General features: G+C 50.3%; 3 protein-coding genes across 4 annotated transcripts; 2 read left to right on the top strand and 1 right to left on the bottom strand.

Moving 5' to 3' along the window:
- Positions 1-1,192: 1,192 nt before the first annotated feature.
- On the top strand, positions 1,193-5,125 carry CLDN19 (claudin 19). The gene is made up of 5 exons (XM_032201383.1): positions 1,193-1,415; positions 2,351-2,515; positions 2,670-2,754; positions 3,281-3,427; positions 4,929-5,125. Exons 1-5 carry the CDS (start codon positions 1,193-1,195, stop codon positions 4,975-4,977), a joined length of 669 nt encoding a protein of 222 aa, XP_032057274.1. The 3' UTR covers positions 4,978-5,125.
- Positions 5,126-9,794: 4,669 nt separating this feature from the next.
- Positions 9,795-11,963, top strand: LOC116497724 (claudin-16-like). The gene is made up of 5 exons (XM_032201652.1): positions 9,795-9,887; positions 10,176-10,278; positions 11,306-11,470; positions 11,591-11,782; positions 11,878-11,963. The coding sequence occupies exons 1-5, from the start codon at positions 9,795-9,797 to the stop codon at positions 11,961-11,963; spliced, it is 639 nt and encodes a 212-aa protein (XP_032057543.1).
- Positions 11,964-15,468: 3,505 nt separating this feature from the next.
- On the bottom strand, positions 15,469-24,979 carry YBX1 (Y-box binding protein 1). 2 transcript variants are annotated; one of them, XM_032201506.1, is made up of 8 exons: positions 24,663-24,979; positions 24,256-24,319; positions 20,697-20,730; positions 18,634-18,723; positions 18,111-18,413; positions 17,628-17,710; positions 17,256-17,533; positions 15,469-15,501 (listed from the first exon to the last, which is right to left on the bottom strand). In XM_032201506.1, exons 1-7 carry the CDS (start codon positions 24,820-24,822, stop codon positions 17,287-17,289), a joined length of 981 nt encoding a protein of 326 aa, XP_032057397.1. In that variant the 5' UTR covers positions 24,823-24,979; the 3' UTR covers positions 15,469-15,501; positions 17,256-17,286. The 2 variants fall into 2 exon arrangements, with proteins under 2 accessions (XP_032057397.1, XP_032057398.1); XM_032201507.1 differs by having other exon boundaries at positions 17,256-17,521; positions 24,663-24,978.
- Between the last annotated feature and the right edge of the window lie 2,121 nt (positions 24,980-27,100).

Here is a 27,100-nt window from a genome sequence, read left to right on the forward strand (position 1 = left end):
TGTGCATGCCCAGTGACCCAACCCCTGCAGGGTTTGGCCCCCAGTCCTGCTGGAAAGTGGGCAAGCATGTCTGCTGTGCCACTCACCTAGGGCAGCACCCCGAGAAGTTTTGGCAGCGCAATGGGGCCCCTAGATTAGCCCCGCAGCATCCCCCTGGGCAGCAGGGGCTTGGAAGGGACCCATGATCTTCTTGCTGTAAGTAGGAGGGAGCTGGGGCTGGCATGGCAGGGGCTAGTTCACCCCACTTTGGCTTCCCATTGCCCCGGGCGGGGGCTCTGCCCTCATACTGAACAAGAAGGACATTGAGCACCAGCCGAACAGGGCAGCGAATTGTTCCCGGGGGTGCTGGGTGCCTCAGCCATTACCATAACCATCCAGGGAATGTGAGTAATGGTCCCACCACCAGCCGCCTGCAAGGGGGCCCTGCACTGGTGCTTGGAGGGGGCGAAGGGCTGCTCCGGTGACCAGGGCTGGGGACTTGGGCACAGGCAGGTGGCTGTGAGGTTGCTTTCTTTGGGTGGGCTCCAGCAGCAGCTCATGCCCTCCACCAGGAGCAGTTCCCCGCTGTCCCCCCGAGCACGGCAGCTTGTCCAGGGGAGGCATCCAGCCCCCTGCCAGCCAGCCCTGAGCGTGAGCTGACTGCAGATGAGGCCAGGCGGTTAAAGATTGCCAGGCCCCACAGGAGGCCAGCGTCCCTCCGGCCCTACGGCTGCCCGCACCCACCGCCTATCGGGCCGTGATGGGGAACTCTGTGCCAACCCCAGCTTCGTGTCAGGGGGCTGACAGAGCAGCCTCACGCCCCTCAGCCTTGTGCCAGGCCACCTGCGTGCCCTGGCCCCGTGCCAGATTCCTACAGCTGCCCCCGCGGCAGGGGGGTCCTGGCCCCAGCAGCCTCCCCCGGCCACCCCATGCTGCCCTGGACCCTGGGGCACGCTGCGTCCCCCATTGGTTTCCCTGGGGGTCCCCATCTCCCCGATCCCCTCAGGGCCCCTCCGCCTCTCCCCTCCGGGGTCCCTCCTCTCGGGGAGACTCTCCCTCACCCCGTGCAGCCCTGGGACCCCCCCCCCCCCCATCTCCCCGGGCCCCTCAGCCCCTCCTGCGGCCCGAGGGAGGGCGGAGCGGGGCGGGCCCGGACACCGCCTCCGGGTCGAGCCGGGCCGGGCCGGGCCGAGGCGGGCGCAGCGCGGCGGCGATGGGCGGCGGGGCGCGGGAGCTGGCCGGGTACCTGGCGGCGCTGGGCGGGTGGGTGGCGGCGCTGGCCGCCGCGGCGCTGCCCCAGTGGCGGCAGAGCTCGTACGCCGGGGACGCCATCATCACCGCCGTGGGGCTGCACGAAGGGCTGTGGATGAGCTGCGCCGCCCAGAGCACCGGGCAGGTGCAGTGCCGCCTCCACGACTCGCTCCTCTCCCTCGACGGTGCGTACAGCGCGGACGGGGCCCCGGGGTCCGACACCCACAGGGTTGAAGCCCCCCTGCACGCGTCTGAGCCGCCCGCTGTGGCTCAGAGCCCCCCTACCCCGCACTACCCCCTCCTGGTGGGTTTGAGCTCCCCTGGCCCCTCCGGTGCTCCTAGCAGGTCTGAGTCCTTCCTCCCGCCGTGTCGAAGCCCCTCTAATGGGCCCCAGCTCCCTGATCTGCCCATTTTGTGGGTCCGAGCCTTCCCCAGCCCCACGGGCTCTGAGCTCCCCCTGGGCCCCTCTTAGGTCTGGGCACTGCACAGGTCTGAGCTCCTCTGGCCGCTGCAGTAGGTCAGAGCCCACCCCCAGCCCTGTGCTCCCTGATGTCCTCTTCTGTGGGTCTGAGTCCTGCTATAGTTCTGAGCCCTTCATGCTCCTCACTGTTTGAGCCCCACAATGCACCCACGGTTTGCTACGTGTTAGAGCCCCATCGTAGGCCTGAGCCCATCTTATGCCCCTGGGTTTGAGCCCCTCTGTGTGGCTTTGTCCCCTTGGCCTCTGTGGGTTTCAGCCCCAAGGCAGGTGTCACGCAGGGGAATGGCAGCTGCTTGTTGGGGACATCACTTGGGGACACGGTGCTGCTGTGGGCACAGTGCCGTGGTTCCCACCCCAGGAACTCACAGCGAGAAGAGGAGCATGGTAGGGAAGAAGGTCGGGGTGTGGCTGCATGGAGTTGGGAGAGGTGCCCTGAGGTGAGCCGAGGTCTGGCACCACACGATGCCTCTGGGCACAGGAGCAGTGTGTGGCTGGCTCCTGCCCCCGACTGCACAGGGGAACAAGGGTTAAGGACCAGGGTTAAGGACCAGTTCATCCTGCTGGGAGGTGACTTTGCTTTGCAGACCACTGTGGCTGAAAGCTCCTGCTGTTGAGCAGCTTTGTCTTCCCCCCCTGCAGTTCACATCCAGACCTCCCGGGCTCTCATGGTTATTTCTCTCCTCCTGGGTTTCTTTGGCATCATTGTGAGTGTCGTGGGCATGAAATGCACCAAAGTTGGTGAAGAGGATCCCGTTACCAAGAGCCGCATTGCTGTTGCTGGGGGTGTCCTCTTTATCCTCTCTGGTAAGTGGCTGGGCAGGTCCAGTCCATGGGTCCTTGCCCTTCTTCAATGCAAAAGAGCTCAAACAGCTTTTAAAGACTTGTTGGCAGAGAAAGGGAAGAGGGAACAGTTTGGTGATGGGCTGGGTGTTGCTGATGTTCAGTGTTTGATGTCCAGGTCTGTGTACGTTAGCAGCTGTGTCCCTGTATGCAACACAGGTCACCTATGAGTTCTTCAGTGCCAGCACCCCGATCAACGCAAGGTAGGAGTTGTACCCCCAGCCTGAGGGGAACTCTTTGAATCCCAGCTTGTCCCCAACATACCTGCGTGTTTTGTGGGTTTGGGCAAGGCGCCGGGCAGGCAGATGTGCCTGCAGCCAGGGCAGTATTGGGGCTGTGCCAGTGCCATCCTGCAGTTGTGACACTATGAAAGTCCTTCCAGCACTTTCAGTCCTGGTTTTAAGCAGCTGAATAAGTTTTAATCTTAGTGCCACTGCTGACTTTACACTGAGACAGCGTAAGAGTGGTCATGTGGGGTTTCAGCACATGGGAGGAAAAAAATGTGGGGGAAGATCCCGATAGCTGCAGGGAATCCTAAAAGCAAGATCAGGCCAATGTGAAGCATGGGGGGGCTGGAGAGAAGGACACCCAGCGTCTGCCTCAACGCTGCCAGCAGCCTCCTAGTGGCTTTGAGGGCCTAGGTGTCACTGGGGTCCCTGTTTCTCTTTGTACCTCTGCCTTTTTCACTCCCAGTCCTCCTCCCTGATGTCCCCGTCTCTCTTGCCACAGGTACGAATTCGGCTCAGCATTGTTCGTTGGCTGGGGGGCCGCCAGCCTCACCATACTGGGGGGCTCTCTCCTGTGCTGTTCCTGCCCCACCAAGGAGCGGCAAGGACAGCAGTACTATCGGCAGTCACAGCCCTCAACAGCTCGGGAGTACGTCTGATCCCTAACCCTGCTCTCCCTCTGCCACCAAACGCCTCCCTCCCTTCCCAAGAGCAGGCCAGACCCCGGTGCTCCCACTCGGCACGGCAGATGCTGCACGGTCCCTGGGCACCATGCGAGACCTTTCATCTGCTCCAGACACACCTATTTCTCAGGGGCTTTTCCAGCTTCCAGGTTACAGCACTGCATGAAGTGCAAACCTCTAGATTTTTATTTTTGTTCAGTTCCTGAATCCAGCACCGCCAGGCTCCCCAGAGGAGGTTGCATGTCCACCCCCAGCCCCGAGCTGCTGGGTCTGTGGGTGGTTGGGCCATGTCCCGTGGCGCTGGCCGCTGTGCCCCGTGCCACTTTGGCAGGTGCTGGTCCTGCGGGGGTGTGCAGCACAGAGGCGCTTTGTGTCGCAACCCCCACGCCACGCGCGGCTGTCCCTGTGTGCCTCAGTGTGTCTTGCAGCCTTGCCGTCAGGAGCTAGTGCAGAGTTTTTCTCGATTTTCCAGGGAAAAGGATGCTGCCAGCCTGTGTTGGACTCAAGCAGCAGGAAGGTCACCCCATGGCTTGATGCCCTTGTGCCCTGGCCTTGGGGTCTTAGGAAACATTCCTGCTTTCAGGGTGCAATTATTCCCTGCCTGACTGCTGTCCCAAAGCAACATTTTATTCATTAATTCTCGTTTTGAGCTCAAGAGGAATTAGACACCACTCTGGCCATTGGCAGCCTGGCAGTTGCTGGTGCTCCAGCTGGGCTCTGTCACCTAAAATCTGACCTGGGCGCATTTTTCACCAGACACAAGTCCGTGGCCTTGTCAAGCAGAAGAACAAACTCTGGTATTGGTCAAATTAAAGCAGGCAAAAAAGGGGACTTTGAGCCACAAGCAGTGGTTTGTTTTTATTTTTGTGCCCAGAGCAGCTCTTTCAGGTAACTCAGAGATGGACAGACCTGTGAATTTTGATGTCTCCCTGCTGTTTCCAAATCCCCCTTCCCCAACAGGATCCCCTGGACAGGATTCCCTGGAGCGTGCAGTGAAGTCTTTAAGCTCAGGAGCACTAATTGCCACCACCTCTGTGTACTGCGTCTTGGCTGTTACTAACTGCTCTGAACCTCCATCACTCCAATTTCTTCTGTAAATCCCCCGAAGGCCCTGTACTGCCAGCTATCCGTCTGTTGTGTGTGGTATGCCAGCTAAACCACAGGAAACCAAACGGTGGAAATGATCCAAAAAGTCTGTGTGGTTTCTTTTTGTGTTTCATTTTTAATTACTATTTTTTTAATCCCAATTACCCAAGTAGTTGATTTCTCCCTGCTTATTTTTGCTTTATGCCTGTGTGCTGCTTTGATTCCTGGCTAAATTTTGCCAGTTATCCCCTGTCTGCATCCCCACATTAAAGGATGGCATCATCTCCTCGTGTTGGAGGGGAAGCCACGCAGTTTCTGCCCTGGGGTTGGTTTCTCTCTGGCAGGCAGGACTAACAGCCCTCTCTCTCTTTTGACTTGCAGACCCCATGTAAAAATATCTTCACCCGTCAGGGGAGAGCAGTGCTTGTAGTCTGTCTTCACCCATCGGGGAGAGCAGTGCTTGGTCAGCTGAACCCAGCTGATGGGTTTCCCCTCAAAAAATACACACCAAAGCTACTGCTGTGAGGACTGAAAAGGAAAATAATGCTTTACAAAAATAATAGCTGAAATATGTTTTTATATAAAGAGAACAGTGTTGTGTAGAAGAATGTTTTTATTCTTTTAATATGAAATTACATTAACTTTTCTATGTGATGGACACAGTGGGAATGGCACTGTTCGGGATTTTGATTTTTTTTTTCCTAATTGTTTGTACTAAAAATTGTGACTCAGTAGAATTAAAGTAGTTCCAACTATGGGCATCTTTTTAAAGTTGTCTCGTTGTCCCCCCATCCAAATCTGGGCCTCTTCTGAACAGTGCCATGCAAGCGACCACTCTGCCGGACTGTGGCAGCCTCCTGCATGGCGAGGTCTGGCAGGGGCTTCCACCAGATGACTTCCCTGTGCCAAATATTTTTGCCTGTTGCTGGTTCTTGGGGCAGCACAGTGGCCAATGCCCTCCTTTTGGCATGTGGGGAGGCATCGGAAATAATTGGGGCTCATAATAGCTTGCCATGAAGACTTGAGCCATGCTAAGCAGAACTTTTGCAGGTGCTCACAGGCAGGTGCTATCTCTCAAGCCTTTTGTCATGTGTCACCCTAAAAGTACAAAGCGTGGCATTGAAGACAGCTTAATTTAGCCTTAAACCCATGGGAAATCCCAGCTGTCCCATTCAGGGGGGGCTGGCCCAGCACCTCAGCAGGGCCCTTCCTGGCTTGAAAGCAGCATCCTCTGCTATCCCCTCTCACATGGGGGCTTCAGGCTGGGCTCTCCTTCCCTAAGAATTCCCATTCTTCAGCACAGTACTAAAACACATGAAAAAAAAAAAAATCTGGAAGAGGAGCCCTGCAAGCTGTAGTCTCTTTTCCAAGAATTCAGGGCTTGGTCATACCTCACTGGGCCTGTCCTCTGCCATCCTCCCCTGTCCTGCCCATGGCAGCTGGCTCACAGATACACCCTGTAGTCCCCCAAAACAGAGATCTGGGGTCCCTGGTGACTCCTGTGACATCACCAGAGGCCTTGCGAGGGCTCAGCCCTGCGACTCCCTGGGAACAGCCACATCGGCTGGAGGCGCATCAGAGAGGGGGGAAAAAATAGCTGAGCTGCAGCAGCGAGAACGTGTTTGTGGGCATAAAGGCCCCCACTGTCCTCCAGACAATCCCTTGTGTGTTTTGCACATGGCAAAGTGGAACAAAATATGGGAAAGAGCTGCCAGACTTGCTATGATGGCCCACAGCTCCTCTTGCACTGCGTGGGATCTGCCTCCATCCAAATCACGCTGCACAGAGTAAAAAGAGCAGTTTGGGGCTTCTTTTATCTTTTTATTTGCTTCTTATATAACCATTATGATGAAGAGTAGTTAGGTTTCTGGTTGTACTTTTTGGTGGCTTGCTTGCTTCCAAAACACTGGGAAATAGTATTCATTTTATTCATTTTTCCATCTCCCGTCTGGAGGAAAACCTCTTTGGCTCTCTTTTTCTTCCATTTGTAGACATACAAGACTCCCTGCATGGCATGCTAAAACAGAAAGGCTCAGGCGCTCTGTCAGCAATATTTCTTATGCACCAGTTTTACAAACGAAGTAGGAAACCAGATCTGACCTTCATCCAGTCTTCACTCACCAGAGGAATTTAATTACTTATATTCTGATAGATTTGCCCCCTGCCTGTATCTTTTCATACCTCAAAAGATTTCAACTGAGAATCAAATCATGTCATACATAAGAAACTGACTGATTAAAAGAGCAGAAAATAAAAGCAAGCATATTTTATAATATGATATAATAGAGGTGATGTAGCAAGATGCTTTGTAAGAAAGCAAGAGCAAAAGTAATTTTTCCAGGTAGTAAGGAATCAGTGAACAAACCTGCAGGTTTTGGGACAGCATGAGGCAGCTGAGGTACCTAGGCAGTGCTTTCGAGTCTCAGCAATAGCCCACAATAATGCATCTGGCTGACCAGGCACAGTTACCTGACCTGTAACCACCAGCAAAGAGTGACGGCTGATAATGGCCCAGAGGTTTTACAGGATCCATTAAGTGAGGCTTTGTCCTTTAGAGCCTTTTCTTGCCTCCCTCCCTAAAGAGCTTTGAACTGGGGGGGGGGGGGGGGAAGGCTGGAGAAGGAATCGCAGTTCTGCTTGAACTGGCAAGTGCTTTGGTCTTGCTGCCTTTAGGCTAATCTCTCTAATTAGTTCAAAACCTATAACATCTTTGGGAGATGAGAAATACTGGACCATTTCACAGCTAGATACCTGATGGATAGCACTAGTTTTCTTCTTCAATAGAAAAAAAAAAAAAAGGGTCTTAATTATTGACTGCACGCCTGGCCAAAGGTTTGAATTATCCCCCTTGCAACAGACTGCATTTTTTGTCTTCCTGCCACCTCTGACCCTGTTGCATCAGTACTGTGAAGCCAACATGTTTTAGGCCACTCATCCACGAGCAGTAATTAAAAGGCATGATTAAAGAACAGGGGATAATTGCCCAGGACACAAAGTCCCCCACCTGGGGAGTGTTTCTCCACGGCCCCAGCTGGTTCCCACAGGTGTCAAGATGTGGTATTTTTTGGAGGCCGACCTCTGTTCCCAGCCCATTACCTTTTTAACCACAGGGCCCCCCATCATGCCTTGAGCACAAAGCATACCTGACGTGACCTGGGGAAACATTAAATAGCCCCGTGCAGGCATGGGCTTGCAGTGCAGCTGGGCTCTGTTGGGCATTGTGCTTCCTGGGCTCCATCAGGCACCTCTGGATGGGTCAGCATCAAATCCCACCGGTGCTCAAAAGCCTTCAGGACCCACTTGAGGATCCCTGAAGAGCTTTTGCTGTTGTCCTACGCCTGCAAGGAGGAGCCTGATCACACAATGAAGGTAAGGCTTCCCTAGCACCTCTTCATTGCTGAAAGGGTTCAGGGCTGAATTTAACCCCCCGCACTGCTTGCTGTGTGGGCTCTCCTCTCACCTCCGTTGTGCCACCAAGCAGGTCATGAGCTCAGAGCCTGTGGAGGACAAGGCACGATGCTGCCAGCTGGGGCTAGGAGGGGAGGGCACTTGTGGACATCCTGATCCCACCAGCAGAAAACACCTCTCCCAGAAGCCATTTTGCAGCAGACCATGCTGAGCAATGCTCCCCAAGCAGTACTGCTGCCATTGCCTCTCCTGAAAGCTCTACCTGTGCCAAAGCACTGCCAGGCAGCCCCAGCATGTACCTGGCTGGTGCCTGCTCCCACCTCACTACAGCCTGGCTCTCTTCTGCTTCTTCCAAAAGGAGAACAGGGCTGCTCAGCCCTGTCTGCTCTTGGTGACATGGAAGAGGCAGTAGGGACAGACAGATGGGTGGTGGAGCTTATGAGGAATTTACTCATGCCACACGATGAGTAAAGGTAGCAGCTGGTGAATGCACGAGTTACCCATCTATGTTCTGTCCTGGAGGAAGACAGGATGCTTCCCACATGCACATGCATGGACACATGCATACACCAGCTCTCCTTCACCCTAAACATCATTATTTCCCCATAAAACTCTTACAAACACAATGAAAACAGAATGAAGCTGGCAGCTCTACCACCTGCTGCACCAGCCAAGGTTCAGGCAGTAAAACTAAGCTGTTTTGGAGTTATCCAAGTGCAAACAATGACTGAGAGTTTCCTCCACGGAATATTTTTTTTCTTCCTTTTCACTTAACTCAAATAGCTGAACAGATTTTCTTCAAAGCCTGCAAAACAGTCAGGGTCTAATAGAAAGAAGAAAGGTTATGGGGAGTTAGCTCAGAAGGTGGCCTGGGAAATTAAAAGAGCATTGTAAATTGGGGTCTAAGAAGCTGCCTGTTAATAGCAGAGGGAAGCTGATGGAGATGTTCAAAGACAGTGTGAGTGGTACCTCCACTCCCAGAAGGTGTCCCAAGAGAGGATCTTGTGGGATATTTTTCTCACTAGGCTCAGGGCACCATGCCCTGCTTCCTGGCCCTGCCCCTAGAGCAGGCAGTGTCTGCACAAAGGGCACAGACCCTACAATGGTGAACATCACCCCACAACATACATGGGGTCAGGGCTGCTTAACCCATGCAGCTCAGAGACCCATGTGATTTCATTAATAGTATATCTATTTAACAATTGCTCAGATCATAGGGTCTGACAATGGTCGCTGTTTGACAATAGTTTCCAAAGAATGCTTAATTCCCAAAGGGGCAACACTAAGGGTTGGCAACTGTAGGTGGTCTATGTGGAAGAGGTGACTGCAAAATGAACATACCCCAAAGGCCCTATCTACACGCAAAATTGGTGGTTCAGCCTCAGCCTAGGTTACCTGAGCACTTTGGAAGCACTGAGGACCATGGGATGGATTCCAGGTGTTATAGCATCATAGCATCATAGCTATGTTTGAAAAGACCTTCAAGATCACCAAGTGCAACCACCAACCTGAGCTACAGAGTCCTGTCAATACACCACATCCTTTATTGCCACCTCCACATGTCTCTTCACTGTCTCCAGGGATGGGGGCTCCATCACCTCCATGGACAGCCCATCCCAATGCTTGACCACCCTCTCCATGAAGAAATTATTCCTAATATCCAATCTAAAACTCCCCGGGACAACTTGAGACCTTCCAAGCAGCTCTTAGGGATCCAGCACTCTGACCCAGGCAGTGCTTTGTCCTGAGAGGATCAGGTTCCTGGGAAGTGGCCAGAGCAGAGGCAGCAGACATCTCTGTGCCCTTGCAGGTGTCCCCATGATTGCAGTCTTGCAGATGATGGCGTTCGGTCTCACTCTCCTCTCAACTCTCTTCCTCCTCCTGGCCACATGCACTGACTGCTGGATGGTGAATGCTGATGACAGCTTAGAGGTGAGTAGAGCAGCTGTGATCATAGTTGAGAGCCAGGTTAGTGCCTTGATATCTGTGAGGTTGCATCATGACTCCACTGGCCTGGAGGGGGAACATGGTGGGATAAGCCCACCACTTTCTGCGTGAGCTGGAGGACCAGGAAAATACTAGAGCAGAAGGAAGGGAGAGACAAAGAACAGGATATGGTGGTGAGAGCCTGAAGATCTGCCTTGCTGGGTTGGGATATTCCCGAGGAGCAGGGGGGCTTTTGAGTGCTTTCTGCTTTGAGCATCTTTCTCCTGCTTCCAGGTGAGCCACAAATGCCGGGGGCTTTGGAGAGAATGTGTCACCAACATGCAGGATGGGGTCAGGACCTGTGACCAATATGACTCCATTTTGGCAGACCATCCAGGTAAACCAGCAGGATCTGGAGGTGGAGGCGTTACTGTACATCATTAACCCTTTTCTAGCAGGAGGCAAATGCTTTGCCTATTCCACCAAATCCCTTTAATCTCTCACGAATAGCCACAAAGGCACTTTTAAGTTCTCAGCTAAAAGTATTCCCTTTGAGAAGATGACTCTCACTGTGAAGGGCTGACCTTTGTGTCTGAGCATTGCAGGCCTCTTGCCCCACCAGCATGGCCAGGACAGTAGCCCAAGGACCTGACACATCTGCTGAGCAAGGGCACGAAGCTGTGCTGAGAGGCCAACACACCACAGAGGTGGTTTGGCCCAGCTCCAGCCTGCTCCACCATTTCCTGGTGGGATTTGCAACCACCTCTCATCTTAGGAAAAGGAAATTTCTTTAGGAGAGGGGAGCCTGACATGAGTCAAAGCAGTTGTACTGAGTGTATGCAGGCATTTGAGGGAGGGTGGTGAGGGCCATGCCCACTGGCCAAGGCCTTGTGTCCTCAGTTCATGGACAGACACAGCATGGTAAGGCCTGCATGGGACACATCAGGCCCTGCACAGGAGAGCTCTTGTCCTTTAAAGAATGCTAGTGTGGGACAGCACAGATTTGTACAGAGGAGAAGGGAATGTGAAGTTAGCATGGACTACGTGTGGATTTCTGTATTGCTCTGGGGAAAAAGCTTTGCAGGGAGAAGTCACATCACACACGCAGTGATGTGAAGGTCTCAAGGAAACGACCATATCCCAGATGCTGACTGGTGCACCTTAAGTTGTTTGGTTTGTTGAGCTGAGCTGATAACAGGCTGATTAAGTCCTGTTGCAGGGTTTCTGATGAGCACCCTGGCTGTAGTACATACATGGTGAGTGGCACATAGGGCTGGGGGAATGTCCTAGTGTCAACATCTCCTACAGATATGCCCAGCAGCAAGCTGGGTGACTCTAGCAGGGCCACAAGCAGCAGTTGGGGAGGGGGGAGGCAGATCCTCTGATCATTCTTCAGTCCCCTGTCTTTTTTTTTTCCCCCCCAGTGAAGATTGTGGTGACACGGACGCTGCTGATCACAGCAGACCTCCTGGTGGGCCTGGCCTTGGCAACTTTGCTCCTTGGGCTCGACTGCATCAAGTTCCTCAAGGAAGATCCTCATGCGAAACTGAGGATGTGCTATGGGGCTGGTGTCATCCTTGGCATTGGAAGTGCGTGGCTGGGAGTGCTTAGGGGGCAGCTGGACCTTATGGCCCATAGGGAGCTAAAGGCAACCTCAGAGGGGCCCTGGAGTTGTACGGCTCTCCCTTAACTGGCCCTATTCCTCACAGGCATCCTGGGCCTGGTGGGCTCCGTATGGTATGCAGTGGATGTCTACGTGGAGAGGGCCATGCTGATGTCACACAATGTATTCCTGGGAGTCCACTATGACTTCGGGTGGTCTTGCTGGCTGGGGATGGCTGGCTCAACAGGCTGCTTCATGGCATCCATCCTGCTGACCTGCTGCCTCTACACTTGTTCAGGTCAGTCCATATTGCCCTGGGTTGCCCCATCCCACAGCAGGGGGCTTCTTGTCCTGCATGGCCCCTGTGTTACATCCCTGACTCTCTCCTGCAAGGCCCCAGTGCCCGCCAGGAGCCCCTGAGGTTCCCCCAGCGCCGAATTGTCACCAGCAAGATGTACACCATAGACTCCCGTGTGTGATGGGCAGCAGCATCTCCCTGCACCCAGTCCGTTGCATGATGCTCACCCCAAGTCTGAACCCATTAAAGCACCATCATCTACTCCAGGACATCTCTGCAACTGCTCTAGGACTCCAATTTCAGGGCTCCAGGCAGGGCCTGAACAAGCTATAGCATCAGCAGCTGCAAAAAGTGGGCATGCTGCAGAAGCAAGTCACAGACAAAGAGGCGTTACTGCCAATTCCAGCCACGTTTATTCAAAAATAAAACCTAGAAAAGTGGTGGTTTATGAAAAGAGGCTCCTCACTGATGCCAGAAAAGAGAGAAGGAGGTCTCTGCGGGGGTGGGGGAAAGCTTAACATCCCTCCCAATTTAATTCCTTATTTTCCCATCATAACACGAGGGGAGCAGTTCAGGACCCTTCCAGATCACACAGCTCAATTCAGTACCTCATATGACCCCATATGAAACCTGGGGTCCTAAGTTCTTGCTTCCCCCTGCATGCAACAGCACCCCAGCTAGATTGTTCCTGCCACCCCAAAGCCCCTTGGGGAGCTCTCACCACCTTGAGGGTGACAGAAGCAAAGCAGCTCCTGGTCACTGCCCCACTGCTGCTTTGGAGGAGGTGAGCAAAAAGCCTCAACTGCACAGAGCAACACTGACTCCACGTGGCTGCTGGCCCTGATGATGCAGCAGGCTGCTGGAAGTTGCCCCTGCACTCAGAAATTTGGTAGCATACATGCCATTTAGAAACTGGGTAAAGCCAGTAGCCTGGAGCATTCAATAATGTTATCATGGGGTTATCATTAGAGTAACTCCACAACCACATAGAGGCAATTTGAAAACTAGTGGAGGTGCTCTTCATGCAGAGCTGGGTACTGAAGCCCATGCAAAAAGAATTCTGTTTTCCAAATGAATTACCCTTCTTCACTCACAAAACACTTTGAAAATAAGCGTGAACCCCCAAAACACCCTCTCCCCCATTGGCTGTGATTAAAATCTCCCCATTTCAAGCTCAGCTCCTCTGCTCAACAGCCAAAGGTGATGTGCAATCCAGGAAGCCTCACTTCCTGCCCATATGACAGCACCACACTGCCTGCTTCTTCCTCTATGAGGATGCTGGGGCCCTCTGCCACGCTCCTTGGGGAAAGTTCATCTCTAACTGCAAAGGTGAGCCTGGAGAGAAAAGTCACTCCTCCCTGCTCAGTCTTTGTCCTATCCCTTACTTCTTAGCCAAAGATCAGCAGACAAACCATATGGCAGTGAAAGGAGGTTGGACCAGGTCTGTGGTCCGAAGAACTGGTAGCTTAAAGGAGACACCTCCACTGCTCTAAGGGACACAGGCAGCCAGCAGCATGTTAAAAGGCATTTAGAGACACAGCATTGGGTTCTTAATAGTTGGCACTTGAGCACATAGGAAAGCAATTAAAAAGAGCAAGCATTTGCATGATAAAAGCAAAGAGCTCATTAGTGCATAGAAAGGAAAAAGCTACAGTTCCCATTCAAAGCTGTGAGACAACTCCGATGCCACTGGGTGCTCCTCACTAGCAGCTTTGCATTCATCACCAGTAAATTTATTACAAGCACACAGCACACTGCTCTGCAAGGCTGGGCAGGACCAAGTGAGCCACACCTGGGCTAAGAAACAGCTCTGGATTTCCAGCAGGCCCCGAGCAGCCCTGACACACACACACCTGGCTTGCTGCAAGGTCTAATCAGAGGAGCCAGCTTCTCTGTGAAGCACAGCTCAAGTTTCCATGCTCACTGAACCCCAGCATAAGAGCAATTCAGTCACAGCAGAGAAGCATGTCACCACCTGGACTTGCCTGTGGGAAGCACAGCCTGGGAGCTCCAACATCTGCTTGTCAGAAGCTCACACTGAGCAGAGCATGAGTTAAATCAAATCCATGCACACTTGAGATTGCTCTCCCCTTTTGGAAGGGAAGCTCAGCTTCAAACCCAGCTGGAGACCTATGTTTTCTTCTGGTTTGCCCTAGGTTCCCTCCCCACACAGCAGTTAAGGGGGGCAGCAACTTTTGCAGTGACTCACCTTTGAAAACATCACATCCACATCCTAGTAAGTCAGGAGCAACAGCGCTTTGCATCATACCAGATGATGAGTGCCCCCCCTTCCCAAAAGGGCTCCCACATCACCTCTTTTCTGCAGTGGTCATATTCCATTGAGGACATAGCTGAGCTTCTCCAGCAAACAGCTTTTGGAAACACACGTGGATGACACTAAGCACCTCCCCTCATCATCCTCTGGCCTTTCCATCGAGTTGTATCAGGATATAATTACACCATTTTCAGAAGTTTGTGACTGACCATCCTTACAAAGCCGGCAAGTGTCAAATTTGAGACTACCTTCCTCAAGGAGATTGATGACAAAACTTAATTCAGCAGGAGGAAGAAACCTTTCAGCCACCCATGGCCTTGGAGAGGTGGAAGCAAAGGCCCCTGCTCAAAGAGGTCTCACTTAACAAGAGAAACAGATTTCAGCCTCTGCATTTAACTCAGCAGTTTCACAAACTGGAGTTTTTACAGAGAAACTCCCATCATATAACACCTGCTGCTTAAGGTATCAGCAACCCTCCAGTCATTACACTGGAAGCCAGGGCACCAGCACTAACAAATGACCACTTGCACTGCACCCAGGGGTGTCTAGCACAAGCCAGGGCCCTTCCACCCACTGCAGCCTATGGGAAGGGTGTGAGGCAACAGCAGCCTCCCACTGAGCAGCCAGCCCTGCACCAAGAGCCGTCATCTCCCTGAGCCCTCAGTCCCAGGCTGTGACTTTCACAGAGCTGCTAAGCTCATGTGCAACAAGAGGCTCTGTAGACCTCTCAGTCTGTTTTACCACAACAGCCTGAATGAGGAAGCATGTTACAAACCCAAATTCCCTTGCAGTAAGGTAAGGAATAGACAGGCAGCCAGAAGCAGGCTCCAGGAAGTCAAGTACAGGAAGCAAGCATCTTAGGGTCACACAGATTTCACTTAGGTTTCACTGAAGAGAGCTGAGGACACTTAAAATTGAAGAGTGTATGAGTTCAACATAGTTTTGATAGATATCCAAATACATCATGCTGAAAAAAATAAAGCAGTCTTTTTCAAAGCCTCTTATGAATGCTTAACTTACATGCTTTCCATACAAAAGTGGGTTTCAAACAACCAAGCACACACTAATTCTTTAAGACCTTTATTAACAGATGCTTGCAGTTTGACTTGAAAAAATCAGGTGTACATTTCATACAAATTAAAAATGAGGTTCTTAAAAATCTCAACTTGACCAGATATGAAACAATTTAAAAACCTTTAAAGGTGTATTGAGAAAAAACAGACTTTTAAAAAACGTGTTTATCGTTTCCAAAAGGAGACTTCTTTAGGTAAAAATAATAAAAACCCCATGCTGCATAGATAATGCAGATAGTTCTAGTAATCTGGTCAACAGCAAAAAGCAAGCACTTAAGGTCTTCAGTTCCAATTCTTTTGTTCATTTCTTATTGCTGGAATTTCATTTTCTTTTCTTCTTCATTTCTTAGGTCTTTTCTTTGATGACTAAACTGAAAGAAAAAAAGGGACAGGTATAATCAGATATAAATGTTTTGTCTACCAAGACTCACCTGCAATTTAAATTCACACTGAGCTTTCATACACACAGAAGAATCTTATCAGCTACAGCTCTTAAATTAGTCCAGCACATCAACCCACTTTCCAGTGATCAAAACTGCCAGCTGCTATGCAAAATAAGTGCAAAGAATTCCAGGAAAGAAAAAAAATTAACAGAACGTAATTCTATCTACACCTCTCCCTGCACTGGCCTCCTGCTTCAGACTCTTTCACAACAGCCTCTTGGAGAACGCTCCTCAAATCAGGCACTGCAGACACACAGAACTCTACCGTACACTCGTCTGGAAACAAAGCTGGTAAACTCTGAGGAAACTCCTGGGAAGTCAGGAGAACAACTTAAGATCCGCAAAAGATGGCTGAACGGCAAACCTCCACCTATGCTGAACAGAGGTAGAACAGCTTCACTATGCACCAGAAATCACGATTTATATTCCCCAATACTACCAAATAGATAGAAAAAGCAAAATAAAGCGTTGTGTTTTTTCTTTCTTTGAAGCCTGCTAGTTAAAGAATTCATCCAGCTTGCCTCAACCATTAAGATTAACAGCAGGATAATACAAAGGCTCACGTCAGGCACACAGAAAATGCTGCAGCAAGACATAGAGGTATAAAATAAGTTATTTGTACAACAAATTCAGCAGCATCCGAGCCCTTAAAGTAGGAGTCCCTAAGACCTCATAGTTGGAGAGGTCTATAGCTGCTAATGACACCAAACTACTGCTCCTGCATTCCCTATTCTTCCCAGTAATGTATCCATTCATTAACATTCTCACCAGGATCTAAATAAGTCTGAATGCTGGCCTTCAAAGGCAGAAGAGCAATGAGTGAAACAACAGGAATGGGATACGAACTCTGGTTAACAAAGGAAATACAGAAGAGGAAGAACAGACAAGGAAGGTGCCAGAAACAAAGCAGAAGATAGAACAAGTAAACTGTTCTGGCAATGAAAATCCCCAAATTAGCAAGCGAATCCATCAGAAGACAGCACCAAGCTAGCATCAAATCACAACTAGCTTACTTTGCAATGAAGGCAATGTTTTTAATATTGACCTTAACACCAAGCCACACCAGTACTTCAGTCTAGGAAAGCGAAGCCTCCAGCTGAATGCAACATCAACCACAGATACAACTGCTGCCAGCATTTTTGTTCAGATAAAAAGCCACTACCAAGTTATTCCTGCACATTCAACATTAACTTACTAGAAATGAATCCCTAGATGTCTTAATGCCATCCAAATGCCCTTTGGGACATAGCAGTAAAAGCCAACATGCTTACAGTCTCAAGCAAATCCTAGTACCTCTGCATACCTGTTTCTCCTAGCAGGATACTTACAGCTCACCATACCAGCATCACTTGAACTACTATTTCTGGGTGAATGAAAACTGTCATAAGCCTGGGTTACTGACTGTAGCCAAGATTTTAAGATTAGCAATACTCTAGGCAATGATTCCACCAGTGAATATCAGAGCTTTGTAACTGAGTCCTCCCAATTAACCAGCATTTAGACAGCAAAATCTCACAGCTCAGTTCTGCAGAACTTGGTAAGTGCACTAAGTGTGGCCAGCTCAGTTACAATACACATTAGCAAAAATAGTTCAAATCTCTCAAGGCAAAAATTAAGAGGAAAGCGTCCAAAGAAAAAGGTCAACCATCAGATCGTATCCTCAAAAACATCCTGGCACGCACCCGGATGATGGTAGAGATGGTAAGCCGGTATTTACTCAGCCCCGCCCTGCTCGGCCTCGGGAGCGGACGTGTTCTCAGCTGGTGGTTCGGCTGTCTTCGTCTCTTTGCCATCTTGTGGTTTAGGGTTCTCTGGGCGTCTGCGTCTGTAGTTGAAGTTACGACGGTACCGACGTTGAGGTGGCTGCTGACTTTGGGTCTCATCCCCTTGGTTCTCTTTATCTTCCTCATTTCCATCCTCTCTGGGCTGTCTTTGACGAGGAGGACCCCTGAAAGTCAAGCTAGGCTTTAACAATGCAGCATCTGACCATCGCGATGTTCTGTCTGTGTTGCTAAAGCTCAAGGTAAAAGAAAAAGAGTTGATCTGCAGCATACCTGCGAAATCGTGGTCTATAACCTCGATACATGTTCTGCCTGACTGGTCTGCCTTGTTCTCCTGCACCCTGGTTGTCAGCACCCTGGAAGACATTAGGCAACAAACCATCTTAGCCACATGCAAAATCATTACCACCACAACTAGCCAAACCATGGCGAGCCTGCTGTAAGCCAGGAGGGCTGACCGCTGAAGTCTGAAGCATACAATAAGGTGGATAGTGGTCCCAGTGCATACAAGTATGCACTATGCAGAATCTATTATTTTTCCAGTTAATTATACAGAAAGTTAACACTAATTTGATCACACTGCTTTTCAAGAGTAGTGACTAAGACCTCCAGCATATTACTATCTGCTCAAGCATTTCATCTTACTGCTAAGCCTTATGGAACAGATCTTGAGCATCCACAAAGAATGGCAAAGAGCTGCACCCCATCACCATGCTCCAAAGAAATCAAGTCAGCACAGCACCACGCAAACATTACCTCCACTATCTCTCCCTGCACGGGAGGGTTGGAATATTGTGGTCGACGCCCGTAGGGCCTACGCATGTAGTAAGGTGGGTACCGCCGCCTGCGGTAGGGGCGACGTTGTTGGGCTTGGCCTTCCGGGATGTTCTCTGCTCCTTCATTCTTTTCCCCACTCTCACTGTTCTGGTAGTTTTGCTGGTAGTTGCGTGGAGGACCCCTGCGACGTGGATATCGTCTGTAATGGTTACGGTCTGCTGCGTATTTACTGCCTTGCACTGGAACTCCACCAGGGCCTGTAACATTAGCTGCCTCCGCACCCTACAGAGCAGGAAGAGTGTTAGGTAAGCAGTGAGCACCAAATCAGTTACAGCATAATATAATATAGTACTGAGCAACAATTTACATCCACATTTGTAAAGCAATGAAAACCCATTAATCTCCCTGGATGTCATCAGGCATCGACTCAAACCACAGGCACCACAACAAAGCCTGCAGACCAAGTTTTCTGTGCATACTCTAACACCTGAGATGTGTTTACCTTTTCTCCTTCAACCACATCAAACTCCACGGTCTCTCCATCTCCTACGCTGCGGAGGTACTTCCTGGGGTTATTCTTCTTTATGGCAGTCTAACAACATAATATTGCAGAATTACATTTACAGGCACAGCATTAAAATACTACTTAGCATGTCTGAAGACCTTTTTTTAAAGGAATTTAAGTACTTATTCCTTAAGATGTCATCCTCCTGAACAAGTAATTAAACCACAGTGAAAACTCAAAGTCAAATTCATGTTTTACTACAATTTTGGCCTATCTGAAGCTCTTCCACTGCCTAGAAATATCTGACAATATGCTTTCGGCTAGTTGAGAAGTTGAAAAAGCAGTTTGAAGAGATATAAAGAAACCACAAAACCAATGCAAACTGAACAAGAACTTGATCACTAAGCAACCCATAGTATCTGTACGTTCCCATGAAGTATGCACACCAATACAAAAAGCTTGCTTTGGGTTTTCCGATCGTGTAATCAGGTTTCTATCCCTCTACTTCCCACAAGAATATGCAGTAGCCTACACTCAACTGAGGCTGTCCCAGACTACATGAACACATCAATAACCAGAAATCAAGAGACTTCCTTCTCTGAGGCTTCCGATACTCTTGCTTCAGCCACAGTATTTTATTTACCAACTAACTGCAAATCTACTCTAGCTGAATATTATACACCAATCATTACACTTTCCACAGTGTCAATACTAGAAAACTTTTTGTCTAAGTGTCTGCGTGTTAAATGACACTACTGGAAAATGCTGAATTTTCTATGCTGTTGAGCAGTGTTTTTTTTTGACAGGTGAGAGTGCCCTATGTGCACTATTCTCAGCCATATGCTATTTGCCAAATACTTTAACTGAACAGTAAGACAAGTGAAACAACTTTACAAATAAATGCCAGCAATAGCGTTCAGCTAGATTTCTTCCCTAAATCAAACAAAATCTACAGAAAAATGTGTCCAAAATTTTCAGCATATAATGATTTTAGGGAGAGATGAGAAACCTTACTACAACAGCAGCAGAGTGTAATACATCTTCATGAGAAACCAGCTTAGTAATGAGGATGAGAAGGAGCATACACAGCCTAGAACATGATCATTTATTTCAAATTAAACCCCAAAACTGTTTTATCATGAAAATTGCTACATTAAAACAAGCCACTGCCAAACTGTGCTGTTAGAAACTGACAGTAGTTATACGACAAGTCTATAAATCTGACAGTAAGTCAAGGTCCCTTACGGGTTACCCTACTTGCAAATCAAGTAATGAAGTCCAACCGCTTTGCTTTCCTTCAGGGTATATATTCCTGCCTCCGTCCACAGAAAACCAGTTGAGTCTCTTGGACTTTCTCCACTGCCCATTACAGAATAATGTTTTATTAATAAATGCCTCCACAGTTTTATTATGTTTAAAAACACTGAGCTGGTCACACTGATTTACAAGTCAGACACAACAGACTCAATGAAGGCCTATCTGCTCTATGAAATAAACCACAGATGCATCACAGTCTCACTTTGTGCTACCCACAGGTTATATTTAAATGATTATGTCTGATTGAAAATACATCTACTAAAATGTTTATAAACTTTCATTGAAAGCTTGGAGTAAAAAAAATCCATAGAAGTTCTGCCAAAAAAAAAAAAAGAAAAAAAAAACACACCTTCACTGGTTCATTCCTATTACAACCCAATTCATTTTTCCCTCTCTGCTGCACGTTTTTCTTTTAGCCGTATTTCTATAGTCTGTAAACCCACAAGACAACTTAAATGGACTTTAGATAGCTATTCCCAAGTTGGGGTACTATAATTTCCATCACTATATAGCATCAGCCTACTCCACCCTAAAGTCCTGATGATGGATGCATGTGGATATGCAAGACCTCCAACCACACGCAAGCTCTACGTGCATCCTATCAATGAGAAACAGTCACTTGTGTTCAAGTAACAGTTCTTGGAAACTTGAGGTACTTTCACCCCCTCAGATCCACTTAGGTAAGGTTGTGCAGAGCACGTCTCAGATAGGTAACATGTTTTTCAGTTTCCAGAGGATCTTACCTGATGGACAAACACATCTTCCTTGGTGTCATTCCTGTAAGACAACACAAAATTGAAATTCAGATGTCAAGTGCACAGTAAGCCCAGTTTTAAAATGCAGCTGTTTAGCAGTGGGATCAAAACAGCAAACTGTCAAGACAAGTAGCTTCCAGCATCAGCACTACTCTTCAACCTGCTCTTAACTGTTCTCTTATTAGCTTACTGCTTAAAGGAAAGATTTTATCAGGTAGCCTATGCAAGGTTTAGAGTACACACTGAAGTCCTGTAAGACTCTCATGAAAGCATTTCTCCTCTCTCCATCCTTGCAATCCCACCAGTAGAGAGGCTTGAAGAAGAAAAACACCTGACAGTCCACAGTGACCAGTCCATCATTTCTGGTAACACCGTGGGGGAGATGTGCCATTGCAGGCTATGAAAACCATTTGAGTCTTGCTTCACTGGTCACATTTCCTACAGCCTGCAACAGTGAGCTGCAGCGACCTTGTGAGGACAGCTCCATGGACAGCTGCTGACCAGAGCACAAGACACATTCCTGCTGCGAAGCAAGGCAAGCACCCTGTGCGCATACATCACACTGGCTTCCTGCTGACAACCACCTGCGACCACTTCAGTTACCTCCTCTCAGCCATGCTGCTTCCTTCACCTACGAAGCAACAGCATTAACTGATCAGCACTCCACTGAAGAAAGGCAGTGGGGTTATTCAAGTCTCACTTGCGAACACAGAGAAAGACAACCTTGGGCTTCTCTACTCACAAGAAACAGAAAACATCACGAATCTGTACCTCTAACCTAAACAAGAATCCAAAAGCATCTTTCAGGGCGATCACGCCATAGCTTCCACAACTGCCATGCTGAGCAAGGCCAGGCAACCACAATCAGTACCAAATGAAGTCAGGAAAGTTTCTGTTCTGCAATTAAGCAGCACAGTTGAAACGGCCTCCACAATGATTTGAGAGCTGTACTCACCATTTCCACCACTCATAACAAGCTCAGAGCCCCACATTCAAGGTCACATCACACCAACCAAACCTTGCTGTGGTGTTAGTTTCAAGTCATTCCACAGACTCATGAATCAACAGCAAAGTGCCTTTTATTTCCTAGAATGACTGGTTAAAGGCACAGCAAAGCAAGCTTGTGTTAAAGTATGCTCATAACTGATTTTTTTATGTTTATTTTTTTAATAAAATAAAGCCTCACCATTGGCTTTAAAATGCGAGAATGACAACTGTGACTTTTCCAAAACTCAATCCAAGCTATGGCTATTCTGGCAGACAGCACCACTAAAAGGCACCTTGTTTCCTTACAGAGCTGATGCCTGAAAATACTACAGGCCTCCAAGTTTACTGTAGTAAAGACAACAGAAAGGACTAGAGAAGAGCAAGTGTGATCATCAGGAGGCATCTTATCTCCAGCCGCCGGTGATGCAGCATTGAGAAGCCCTTGAAAGCCAGAGCCTAAATACTTGCTTGTTCACCATACAAGATCTCTAAAGAGATGCACCAATAGCTGATAACCTCCAGGAAAGTAACAGCTTTCAGTAAAGATGCTTGCTATCCTTCTGCACTCTCAGCTGAACAGCAGCATCAAGAAGCACTCACCACCTATGCTCTTCAAGTGTGGATGCTCTATACTCTTGCCCAACTTAGATTTTTGGCAACAATACCAGATGTTTGTCACTAGGGTCCTTTTTCAACGGCTGTTCCATTTGAGAGTATATTGAAGTTTTAGATAAATGAATGACTCAGGTACACACAAGTAATTCAAGGTGTATACGTGATTAGTTAGAAAGTTTACTGGTTAATTTCAAAGCCCGGTGCATGATTCCTGTACTAAGATGGCATTTTCCAGCAACCACATCTAGAAGCAGTAAGTGTACTGCCACTCAGATGGCGCAGGAATAACAGCAGCTATCACATTCTCAACCAAAATATGAAACAGCACAGAAGACCCCCATTCTGAAGCCCTAACAACCTGGTTAGTTCATCTTAGTACTAACTAGATGATATTCCTATCAATACCTTTAACTGCATTAAAAGAACATTTAGACAAGCAGACCAACTGTGCATGAAAATGTAGCAAAGCTGCAAATACAAAGCCAGCCATCAATGTGCAGTTCCAATTTGTTAGCAGGACAGTTAACAGTGTCCTGCATATCCATTTATTACTTTGACAACTGGAAGAAACCACTGACAGAATTTAAACTAATATTTCAGAAAAAAAAATGCACTTCAACATTAAAATAACACAGTAAATACTTGAAGCTCACATGCACCTAGAAAGCTGAATTTTAGTTGCAAAGCTTGTTTTAGCTGCAAGCGTACCCAACTGAAGCAAAGACAAGCAAGAGCAGAAGCTCTCGCAATTTCCCTTGTATCAAGTGAGAGATTCCAGAGCTGTGGAAATGTCCTCCAGTTCAGTTCTCAGGCTGCAGCTCTAATCTCCTGATAACATGAGATCATGCTGTGTTTCTCATTAAAAATGGCAACCTCAGGGATTAAACAGCTGCCAAAACAATATGAGTGGGGAAGCCATTCAGATGTTTTAACTAGCTGCTGTTGCTTCCGTGCCTGACTCACATAACTGAGCATTTCCACTACTGAGTGGAGCCGAGAAAAGGCTTCCCTAGAGGTAGAGTTTGTGGCCTGTAACTTTATAGGCACTTACAAGAAGAGCAAGAGACGCTAAAGCTAACAACAGACAGCTATTCAGCACCCAACGTTCAAACGCTATATGGGGAACTGGACAGGTTCAGCAAGTCACACACAAAACCAGCTAAGGAGCTCAGACGATACTTAAGACAAGGCCAAAAGGTACCACGTAGATAAAAAGACAATCTTTAGAACAAAGCTAAATAAGAAGACCAGTAGCTACACTTGCTTCCCTAGAAAAGGATTCCCAAGCCTTCTGTCAAATACTGTTAGAGAGGGTTTGAAGCCACCCAGCTGCAATATGTCTTTCTTCAGCTTGTTTCAGACTTTAACCCACTTGTTCAACTTACACTCAACACCTTCCTGATCCAAAAAGCCTTATACTGCCATAGAAGAAGAAAGAAGACCCTCCAGTAGCAAATACATTATCCTATGTCTTTCCCCATTTCTGGTAGATGCATTCCCGCGGAGGTGCTTAAGGGGAAAACAGCTCCTACAAATACAGCCTCTGCAAATAACCCACACACCGGCTGATAGGATTTCCGTTTCTTTCCAGAAGGGCCTAGCAGAGCAATTCCAGAACTCCTGCGCTACTCAGCAGCTTCACTGCTACGCTAACCTGAAGTCTATGTACACACCCTTAAGCGTTCAGATTTGCTCTTTAAATCACCTACTGTCAGAAAGAGAACCTCCCAGGCGTTTGTTTCTCGAGGCCCATCCACGCACTCCAGCCTTATGAGAAAAAAGCAGCCCGAACTTTGCACGTTTCCCTGTACGGTCGCAGCTTCCCGAGGGCAGCACGCTTCTAGGCGCCTCCAGCTATTCCCAGCCCAGCTCTTGCCGGCAGCCGGCCTTCCCCAACCCCGAGGAGCCCGGGGAAGGCCCCGCCGGGCCCCGGGGCCGCGCTCACCTGTTGATGAAGCCGTAACCGTTCCGTACGTTGAACCATTTCACTGTTCCCAAAACCTTCGTTGCTGGGAAGGGAGCGACAAAAGAGAAGAGGGGAGAGAAGGGGGGGGTTGCGGGGCGTCAGGCGCGGCACGTGGCGGGGCGGCGCACACAAAGGCCCCGCGTGGCGGACATTTTGCGCCGCGCCGCCCCGCCCCCACCCGCCGACACGCGGGGCCCGGCGGCGCGCGCGCGGCGGGGCGCGCGCCCAACGGCCGCGAGGGGAGGGGGGCGGGGGGAAGGGGGCGCGCGGCGCTCTGAGGAGGCGCGCGCGGCCCCGCGGGGGGGTGGGAAAGGGGCGCGCGCACCGCCGAGGCCCTCTCCTCCCGTCCCCTCCCCGCCGCCGCCGCGGCCCCCTCCGTGCCTCACCGATGACCTTCTTGTCCCCGCCGGCGGGAGGCGCCGCCGAGGCCAGGCCGCTGCCCCCGTTCCCGGTGCCGCCGTTGGGCTTGGAGTCGGCGGGGGCGGCGGCGGGGGCCGCCGCGGGGACGGGGGCGGCGGGCGGCTGGGTCTCGGCCTCGCTGCTCATGGCGGCGGCTGTTCGGTGCGGGCGGTGGTGGTGACTGGCTGTTTGCGCCGCCTCCCGCGGTGTGATGGTGACTGAGGCCGGCCGTGGGGGGGCTGCTCCCTGCTCCGGGCTCGCTGAGCTCCGCTCTCCGCTCCCGATACCGATCGAACTGGCCACAATGGCGGCCCGCACCGGCTAGCCACCCCGCGCGCCCCGCCCGCGCGCCCCGCCATTGGCCGCCCGCGCTGCCCGTCAGACGGCGCGCCGCTCCCATTGGCCCTTCTCGTCCCGGCGGCAGCCCCCTCGCCGCGCGCCCGTTGGCGGCGGCACCTGCCTTTCCTCAGCAGCGCGCGCGCCCATTGGCCGCTCGGGCGGCGGCGGCCGGGCTCCTCTTCCTTCCCCGCCCACCCCCAGGCTCCGCCCCCGCCCCCTGATTGGCCGCCGCTGCCGCCGTTCGCCCCGCGGCTCCCGCCCCTGCGGGCCTGGCGGGGACCGGGCGCGCGGCCACGCGGCCGCGAGCGCCCCGAGCACGCGCCCGCGGCCGGGGCCCGGCGGGGAACCGGGAACGGCCCGGAGGGGGCGGGGGGGGATCCCTCCGCGCTGCAGGCGGGCAGGGCGATGCCATCACGCCGGACTCCATCTGCTTGTGTTAACGTGGCTCCCCGAGGAGCTCCTCTGGTCACTCCTCGCAGGGCAGTTTCCCCAGATAACCGCCTCCTCATGGAGCTATTTCAGAGCCAGGCCGCAGCCCCGGGTCAGAGGTCTCTTCAGAGCCTTGCCTTTAATCAGCCTTTTCCTGTGCCTCCGGCCCTTCCCTGCAGTGCCACCTCTCTGCAGTGCCGGGGTGTGGAGGCATGGGGCTGCCCCAGGAACGCCTTCCCCTGAACCCTTCCTCCCCCTGGGGCAGCGGGGAAAGCACCAGTGCCAGGTTCCTTCTGATGGAGCCCTTTCTCCACTGACCACCTTTCCTCCCCTCTTTGCCTTCATCTCCTGTGGCTTCGCTTTACAGTGACTCAGAGAAACCTCTGCTGGATTCTCTACAAGGTCCGAGGGAAACAGAGTGTTCTTGTGCACCAAGTTATTCTCCTTATGCACGTGAACTGTGGTTGTTGGCTGCAGACTGACAGCCCTGCCCTTGGCGACGTGATTCCTTCCATGTTAGAGGAGGGAAAGGTCAACAGCAACCACCAAGAACAGAGCCAAGGTCTCCGCAGGACCCATCACTGCACCATCTTTGCTGAACCATCTTTGCCACCAGTGCGCTAAGCGTCCCCTTGGGGTCAGCCCTTCAGCACTCTTACAATTACCACTGAGTCCCGGCCGGATAAGGGCTTGGATGGGGCCCTGCCAAGGCAGCACTTAGTCACAGGGTGCAAAGAGATGGTGCCTCGCTGCTCATCCTGGATGGAGAAGCTTCCAGGTGAGCTGTGTTGCCAAGCGGCAGGTACTTCCCAGCTCAGCCCCATGCCCCTCACCTCCCCAGGCTCTAGCAAAGAGCCTACACAGTCCAAAACACATCTGCTTAGGGTATGACAGACTGCTAGCCTCTCTTGGAAGCTGACTGATTCTGCTGATTCAGGCTGTCTAATGGGCTTCCCAGCCCTGCAAGGCAGGCAATCCATGGACAAAGAAGGAGAGAGAGCATGTGATGCCGTGACCAAAATAATTAGAGACCTGATGGAAATCCCTGACAAAACGCAGGGCTTGATTAATGGACAACCCAAAACAAGTCATGTAACTGTTTCAAACCAACAACAGTTGCTGTGGGTTTACAGACACAGGTCTTGTCAAGCTAACTTGGTATCATCTTCCATAAGATCTCCAACTCAGCCATTGAAGGAAAGATCTTAATCCAGCGACACAGTCCTGTAGGGGGTCTGCATCCATATCACAACCTTTATCAAGAAACTAGAGTGGCATCAAACCCGGATGGCATTCAATAAATTGAGAAAATTGACAAAATATAATGGCATATAGAGTCAGATAAAATAGAGGGTCAAAACAATTTATCAGTTTTATCAATAACTGGCAAGAAATCTTCAGATCTCCAGTAAGATGCCAGTAAGGATTTATGGGTCACACACCTACAGAATGCGTGGGCCACAGATTGCTAGCGAGCAGGGCATGAGAGTCTTTTGAGGAGAGGCACCTGCACGGTCTAAAGGCTAACCTGGTACTCAGGTGTACAGAGACAGACAGAAATACATGTACCACCTCCAGTAGGAACGTCCATACTTGGAGGAAGATACTGGAGCTCAGAGAGAATAACGATCATCTGCTCTACAGCAGATTCCAGGAT

Source organism: Aythya fuligula, chromosome 21 (genome assembly GCF_009819795.1).
Source record: "Aythya fuligula isolate bAytFul2 chromosome 21, bAytFul2.pri, whole genome shotgun sequence".
Lineage (NCBI taxonomy): Eukaryota > Metazoa > Chordata > Aves > Anseriformes > Anatidae > Aythya > Aythya fuligula.

Bases quoted from the DNA above. Each gene is read 5' to 3' on its own strand.
- YBX1 (XM_032201506.1), bottom strand. From the start codon at position 24,822: ATGAGCAGCGAGGCCGAGACCCAGCCGCCCGCCGCCCCCGTCCCCGCG. The intron at 20,731-24,255 runs GTGAGCGCGGCC...GTTGTCTTACAG, and splicing joins GGTTACGGCTTCATCAACAG to GAATGACACCAAGGAAGATG. The intron at 18,414-18,633 runs GTAAACACATCT...CCTGCTCTGTAG, and splicing joins ATGTGGTTGAAGGAGAAAAG to GGTGCGGAGGCAGCTAATGT.
- LOC116497724 (XM_032201652.1), top strand. From the start codon at position 9,795: ATGGCGTTCGGTCTCACTCTCCTCTCAACTCTCTTCCTCCTCCTGGCC. The intron at 10,279-11,305 runs GTAAACCAGCAG...TTTCCCCCCCAG, and splicing joins CATTTTGGCAGACCATCCAG to TGAAGATTGTGGTGACACGG. The intron at 11,471-11,590 runs GTGCGTGGCTGG...TATTCCTCACAG, and splicing joins TGTCATCCTTGGCATTGGAA to GCATCCTGGGCCTGGTGGGC.
- CLDN19 (XM_032201383.1), top strand. From the start codon at position 1,193: ATGGGCGGCGGGGCGCGGGAGCTGGCCGGGTACCTGGCGGCGCTGGGC. The intron at 1,416-2,350 runs GTGCGTACAGCG...CCCCCCCTGCAG, and splicing joins CTCGCTCCTCTCCCTCGACG to TTCACATCCAGACCTCCCGG. The intron at 3,428-4,928 runs GTACGTCTGATC...TTTGACTTGCAG, and splicing joins CAGCCCTCAACAGCTCGGGA to ACCCCATGTAAAAATATCTT.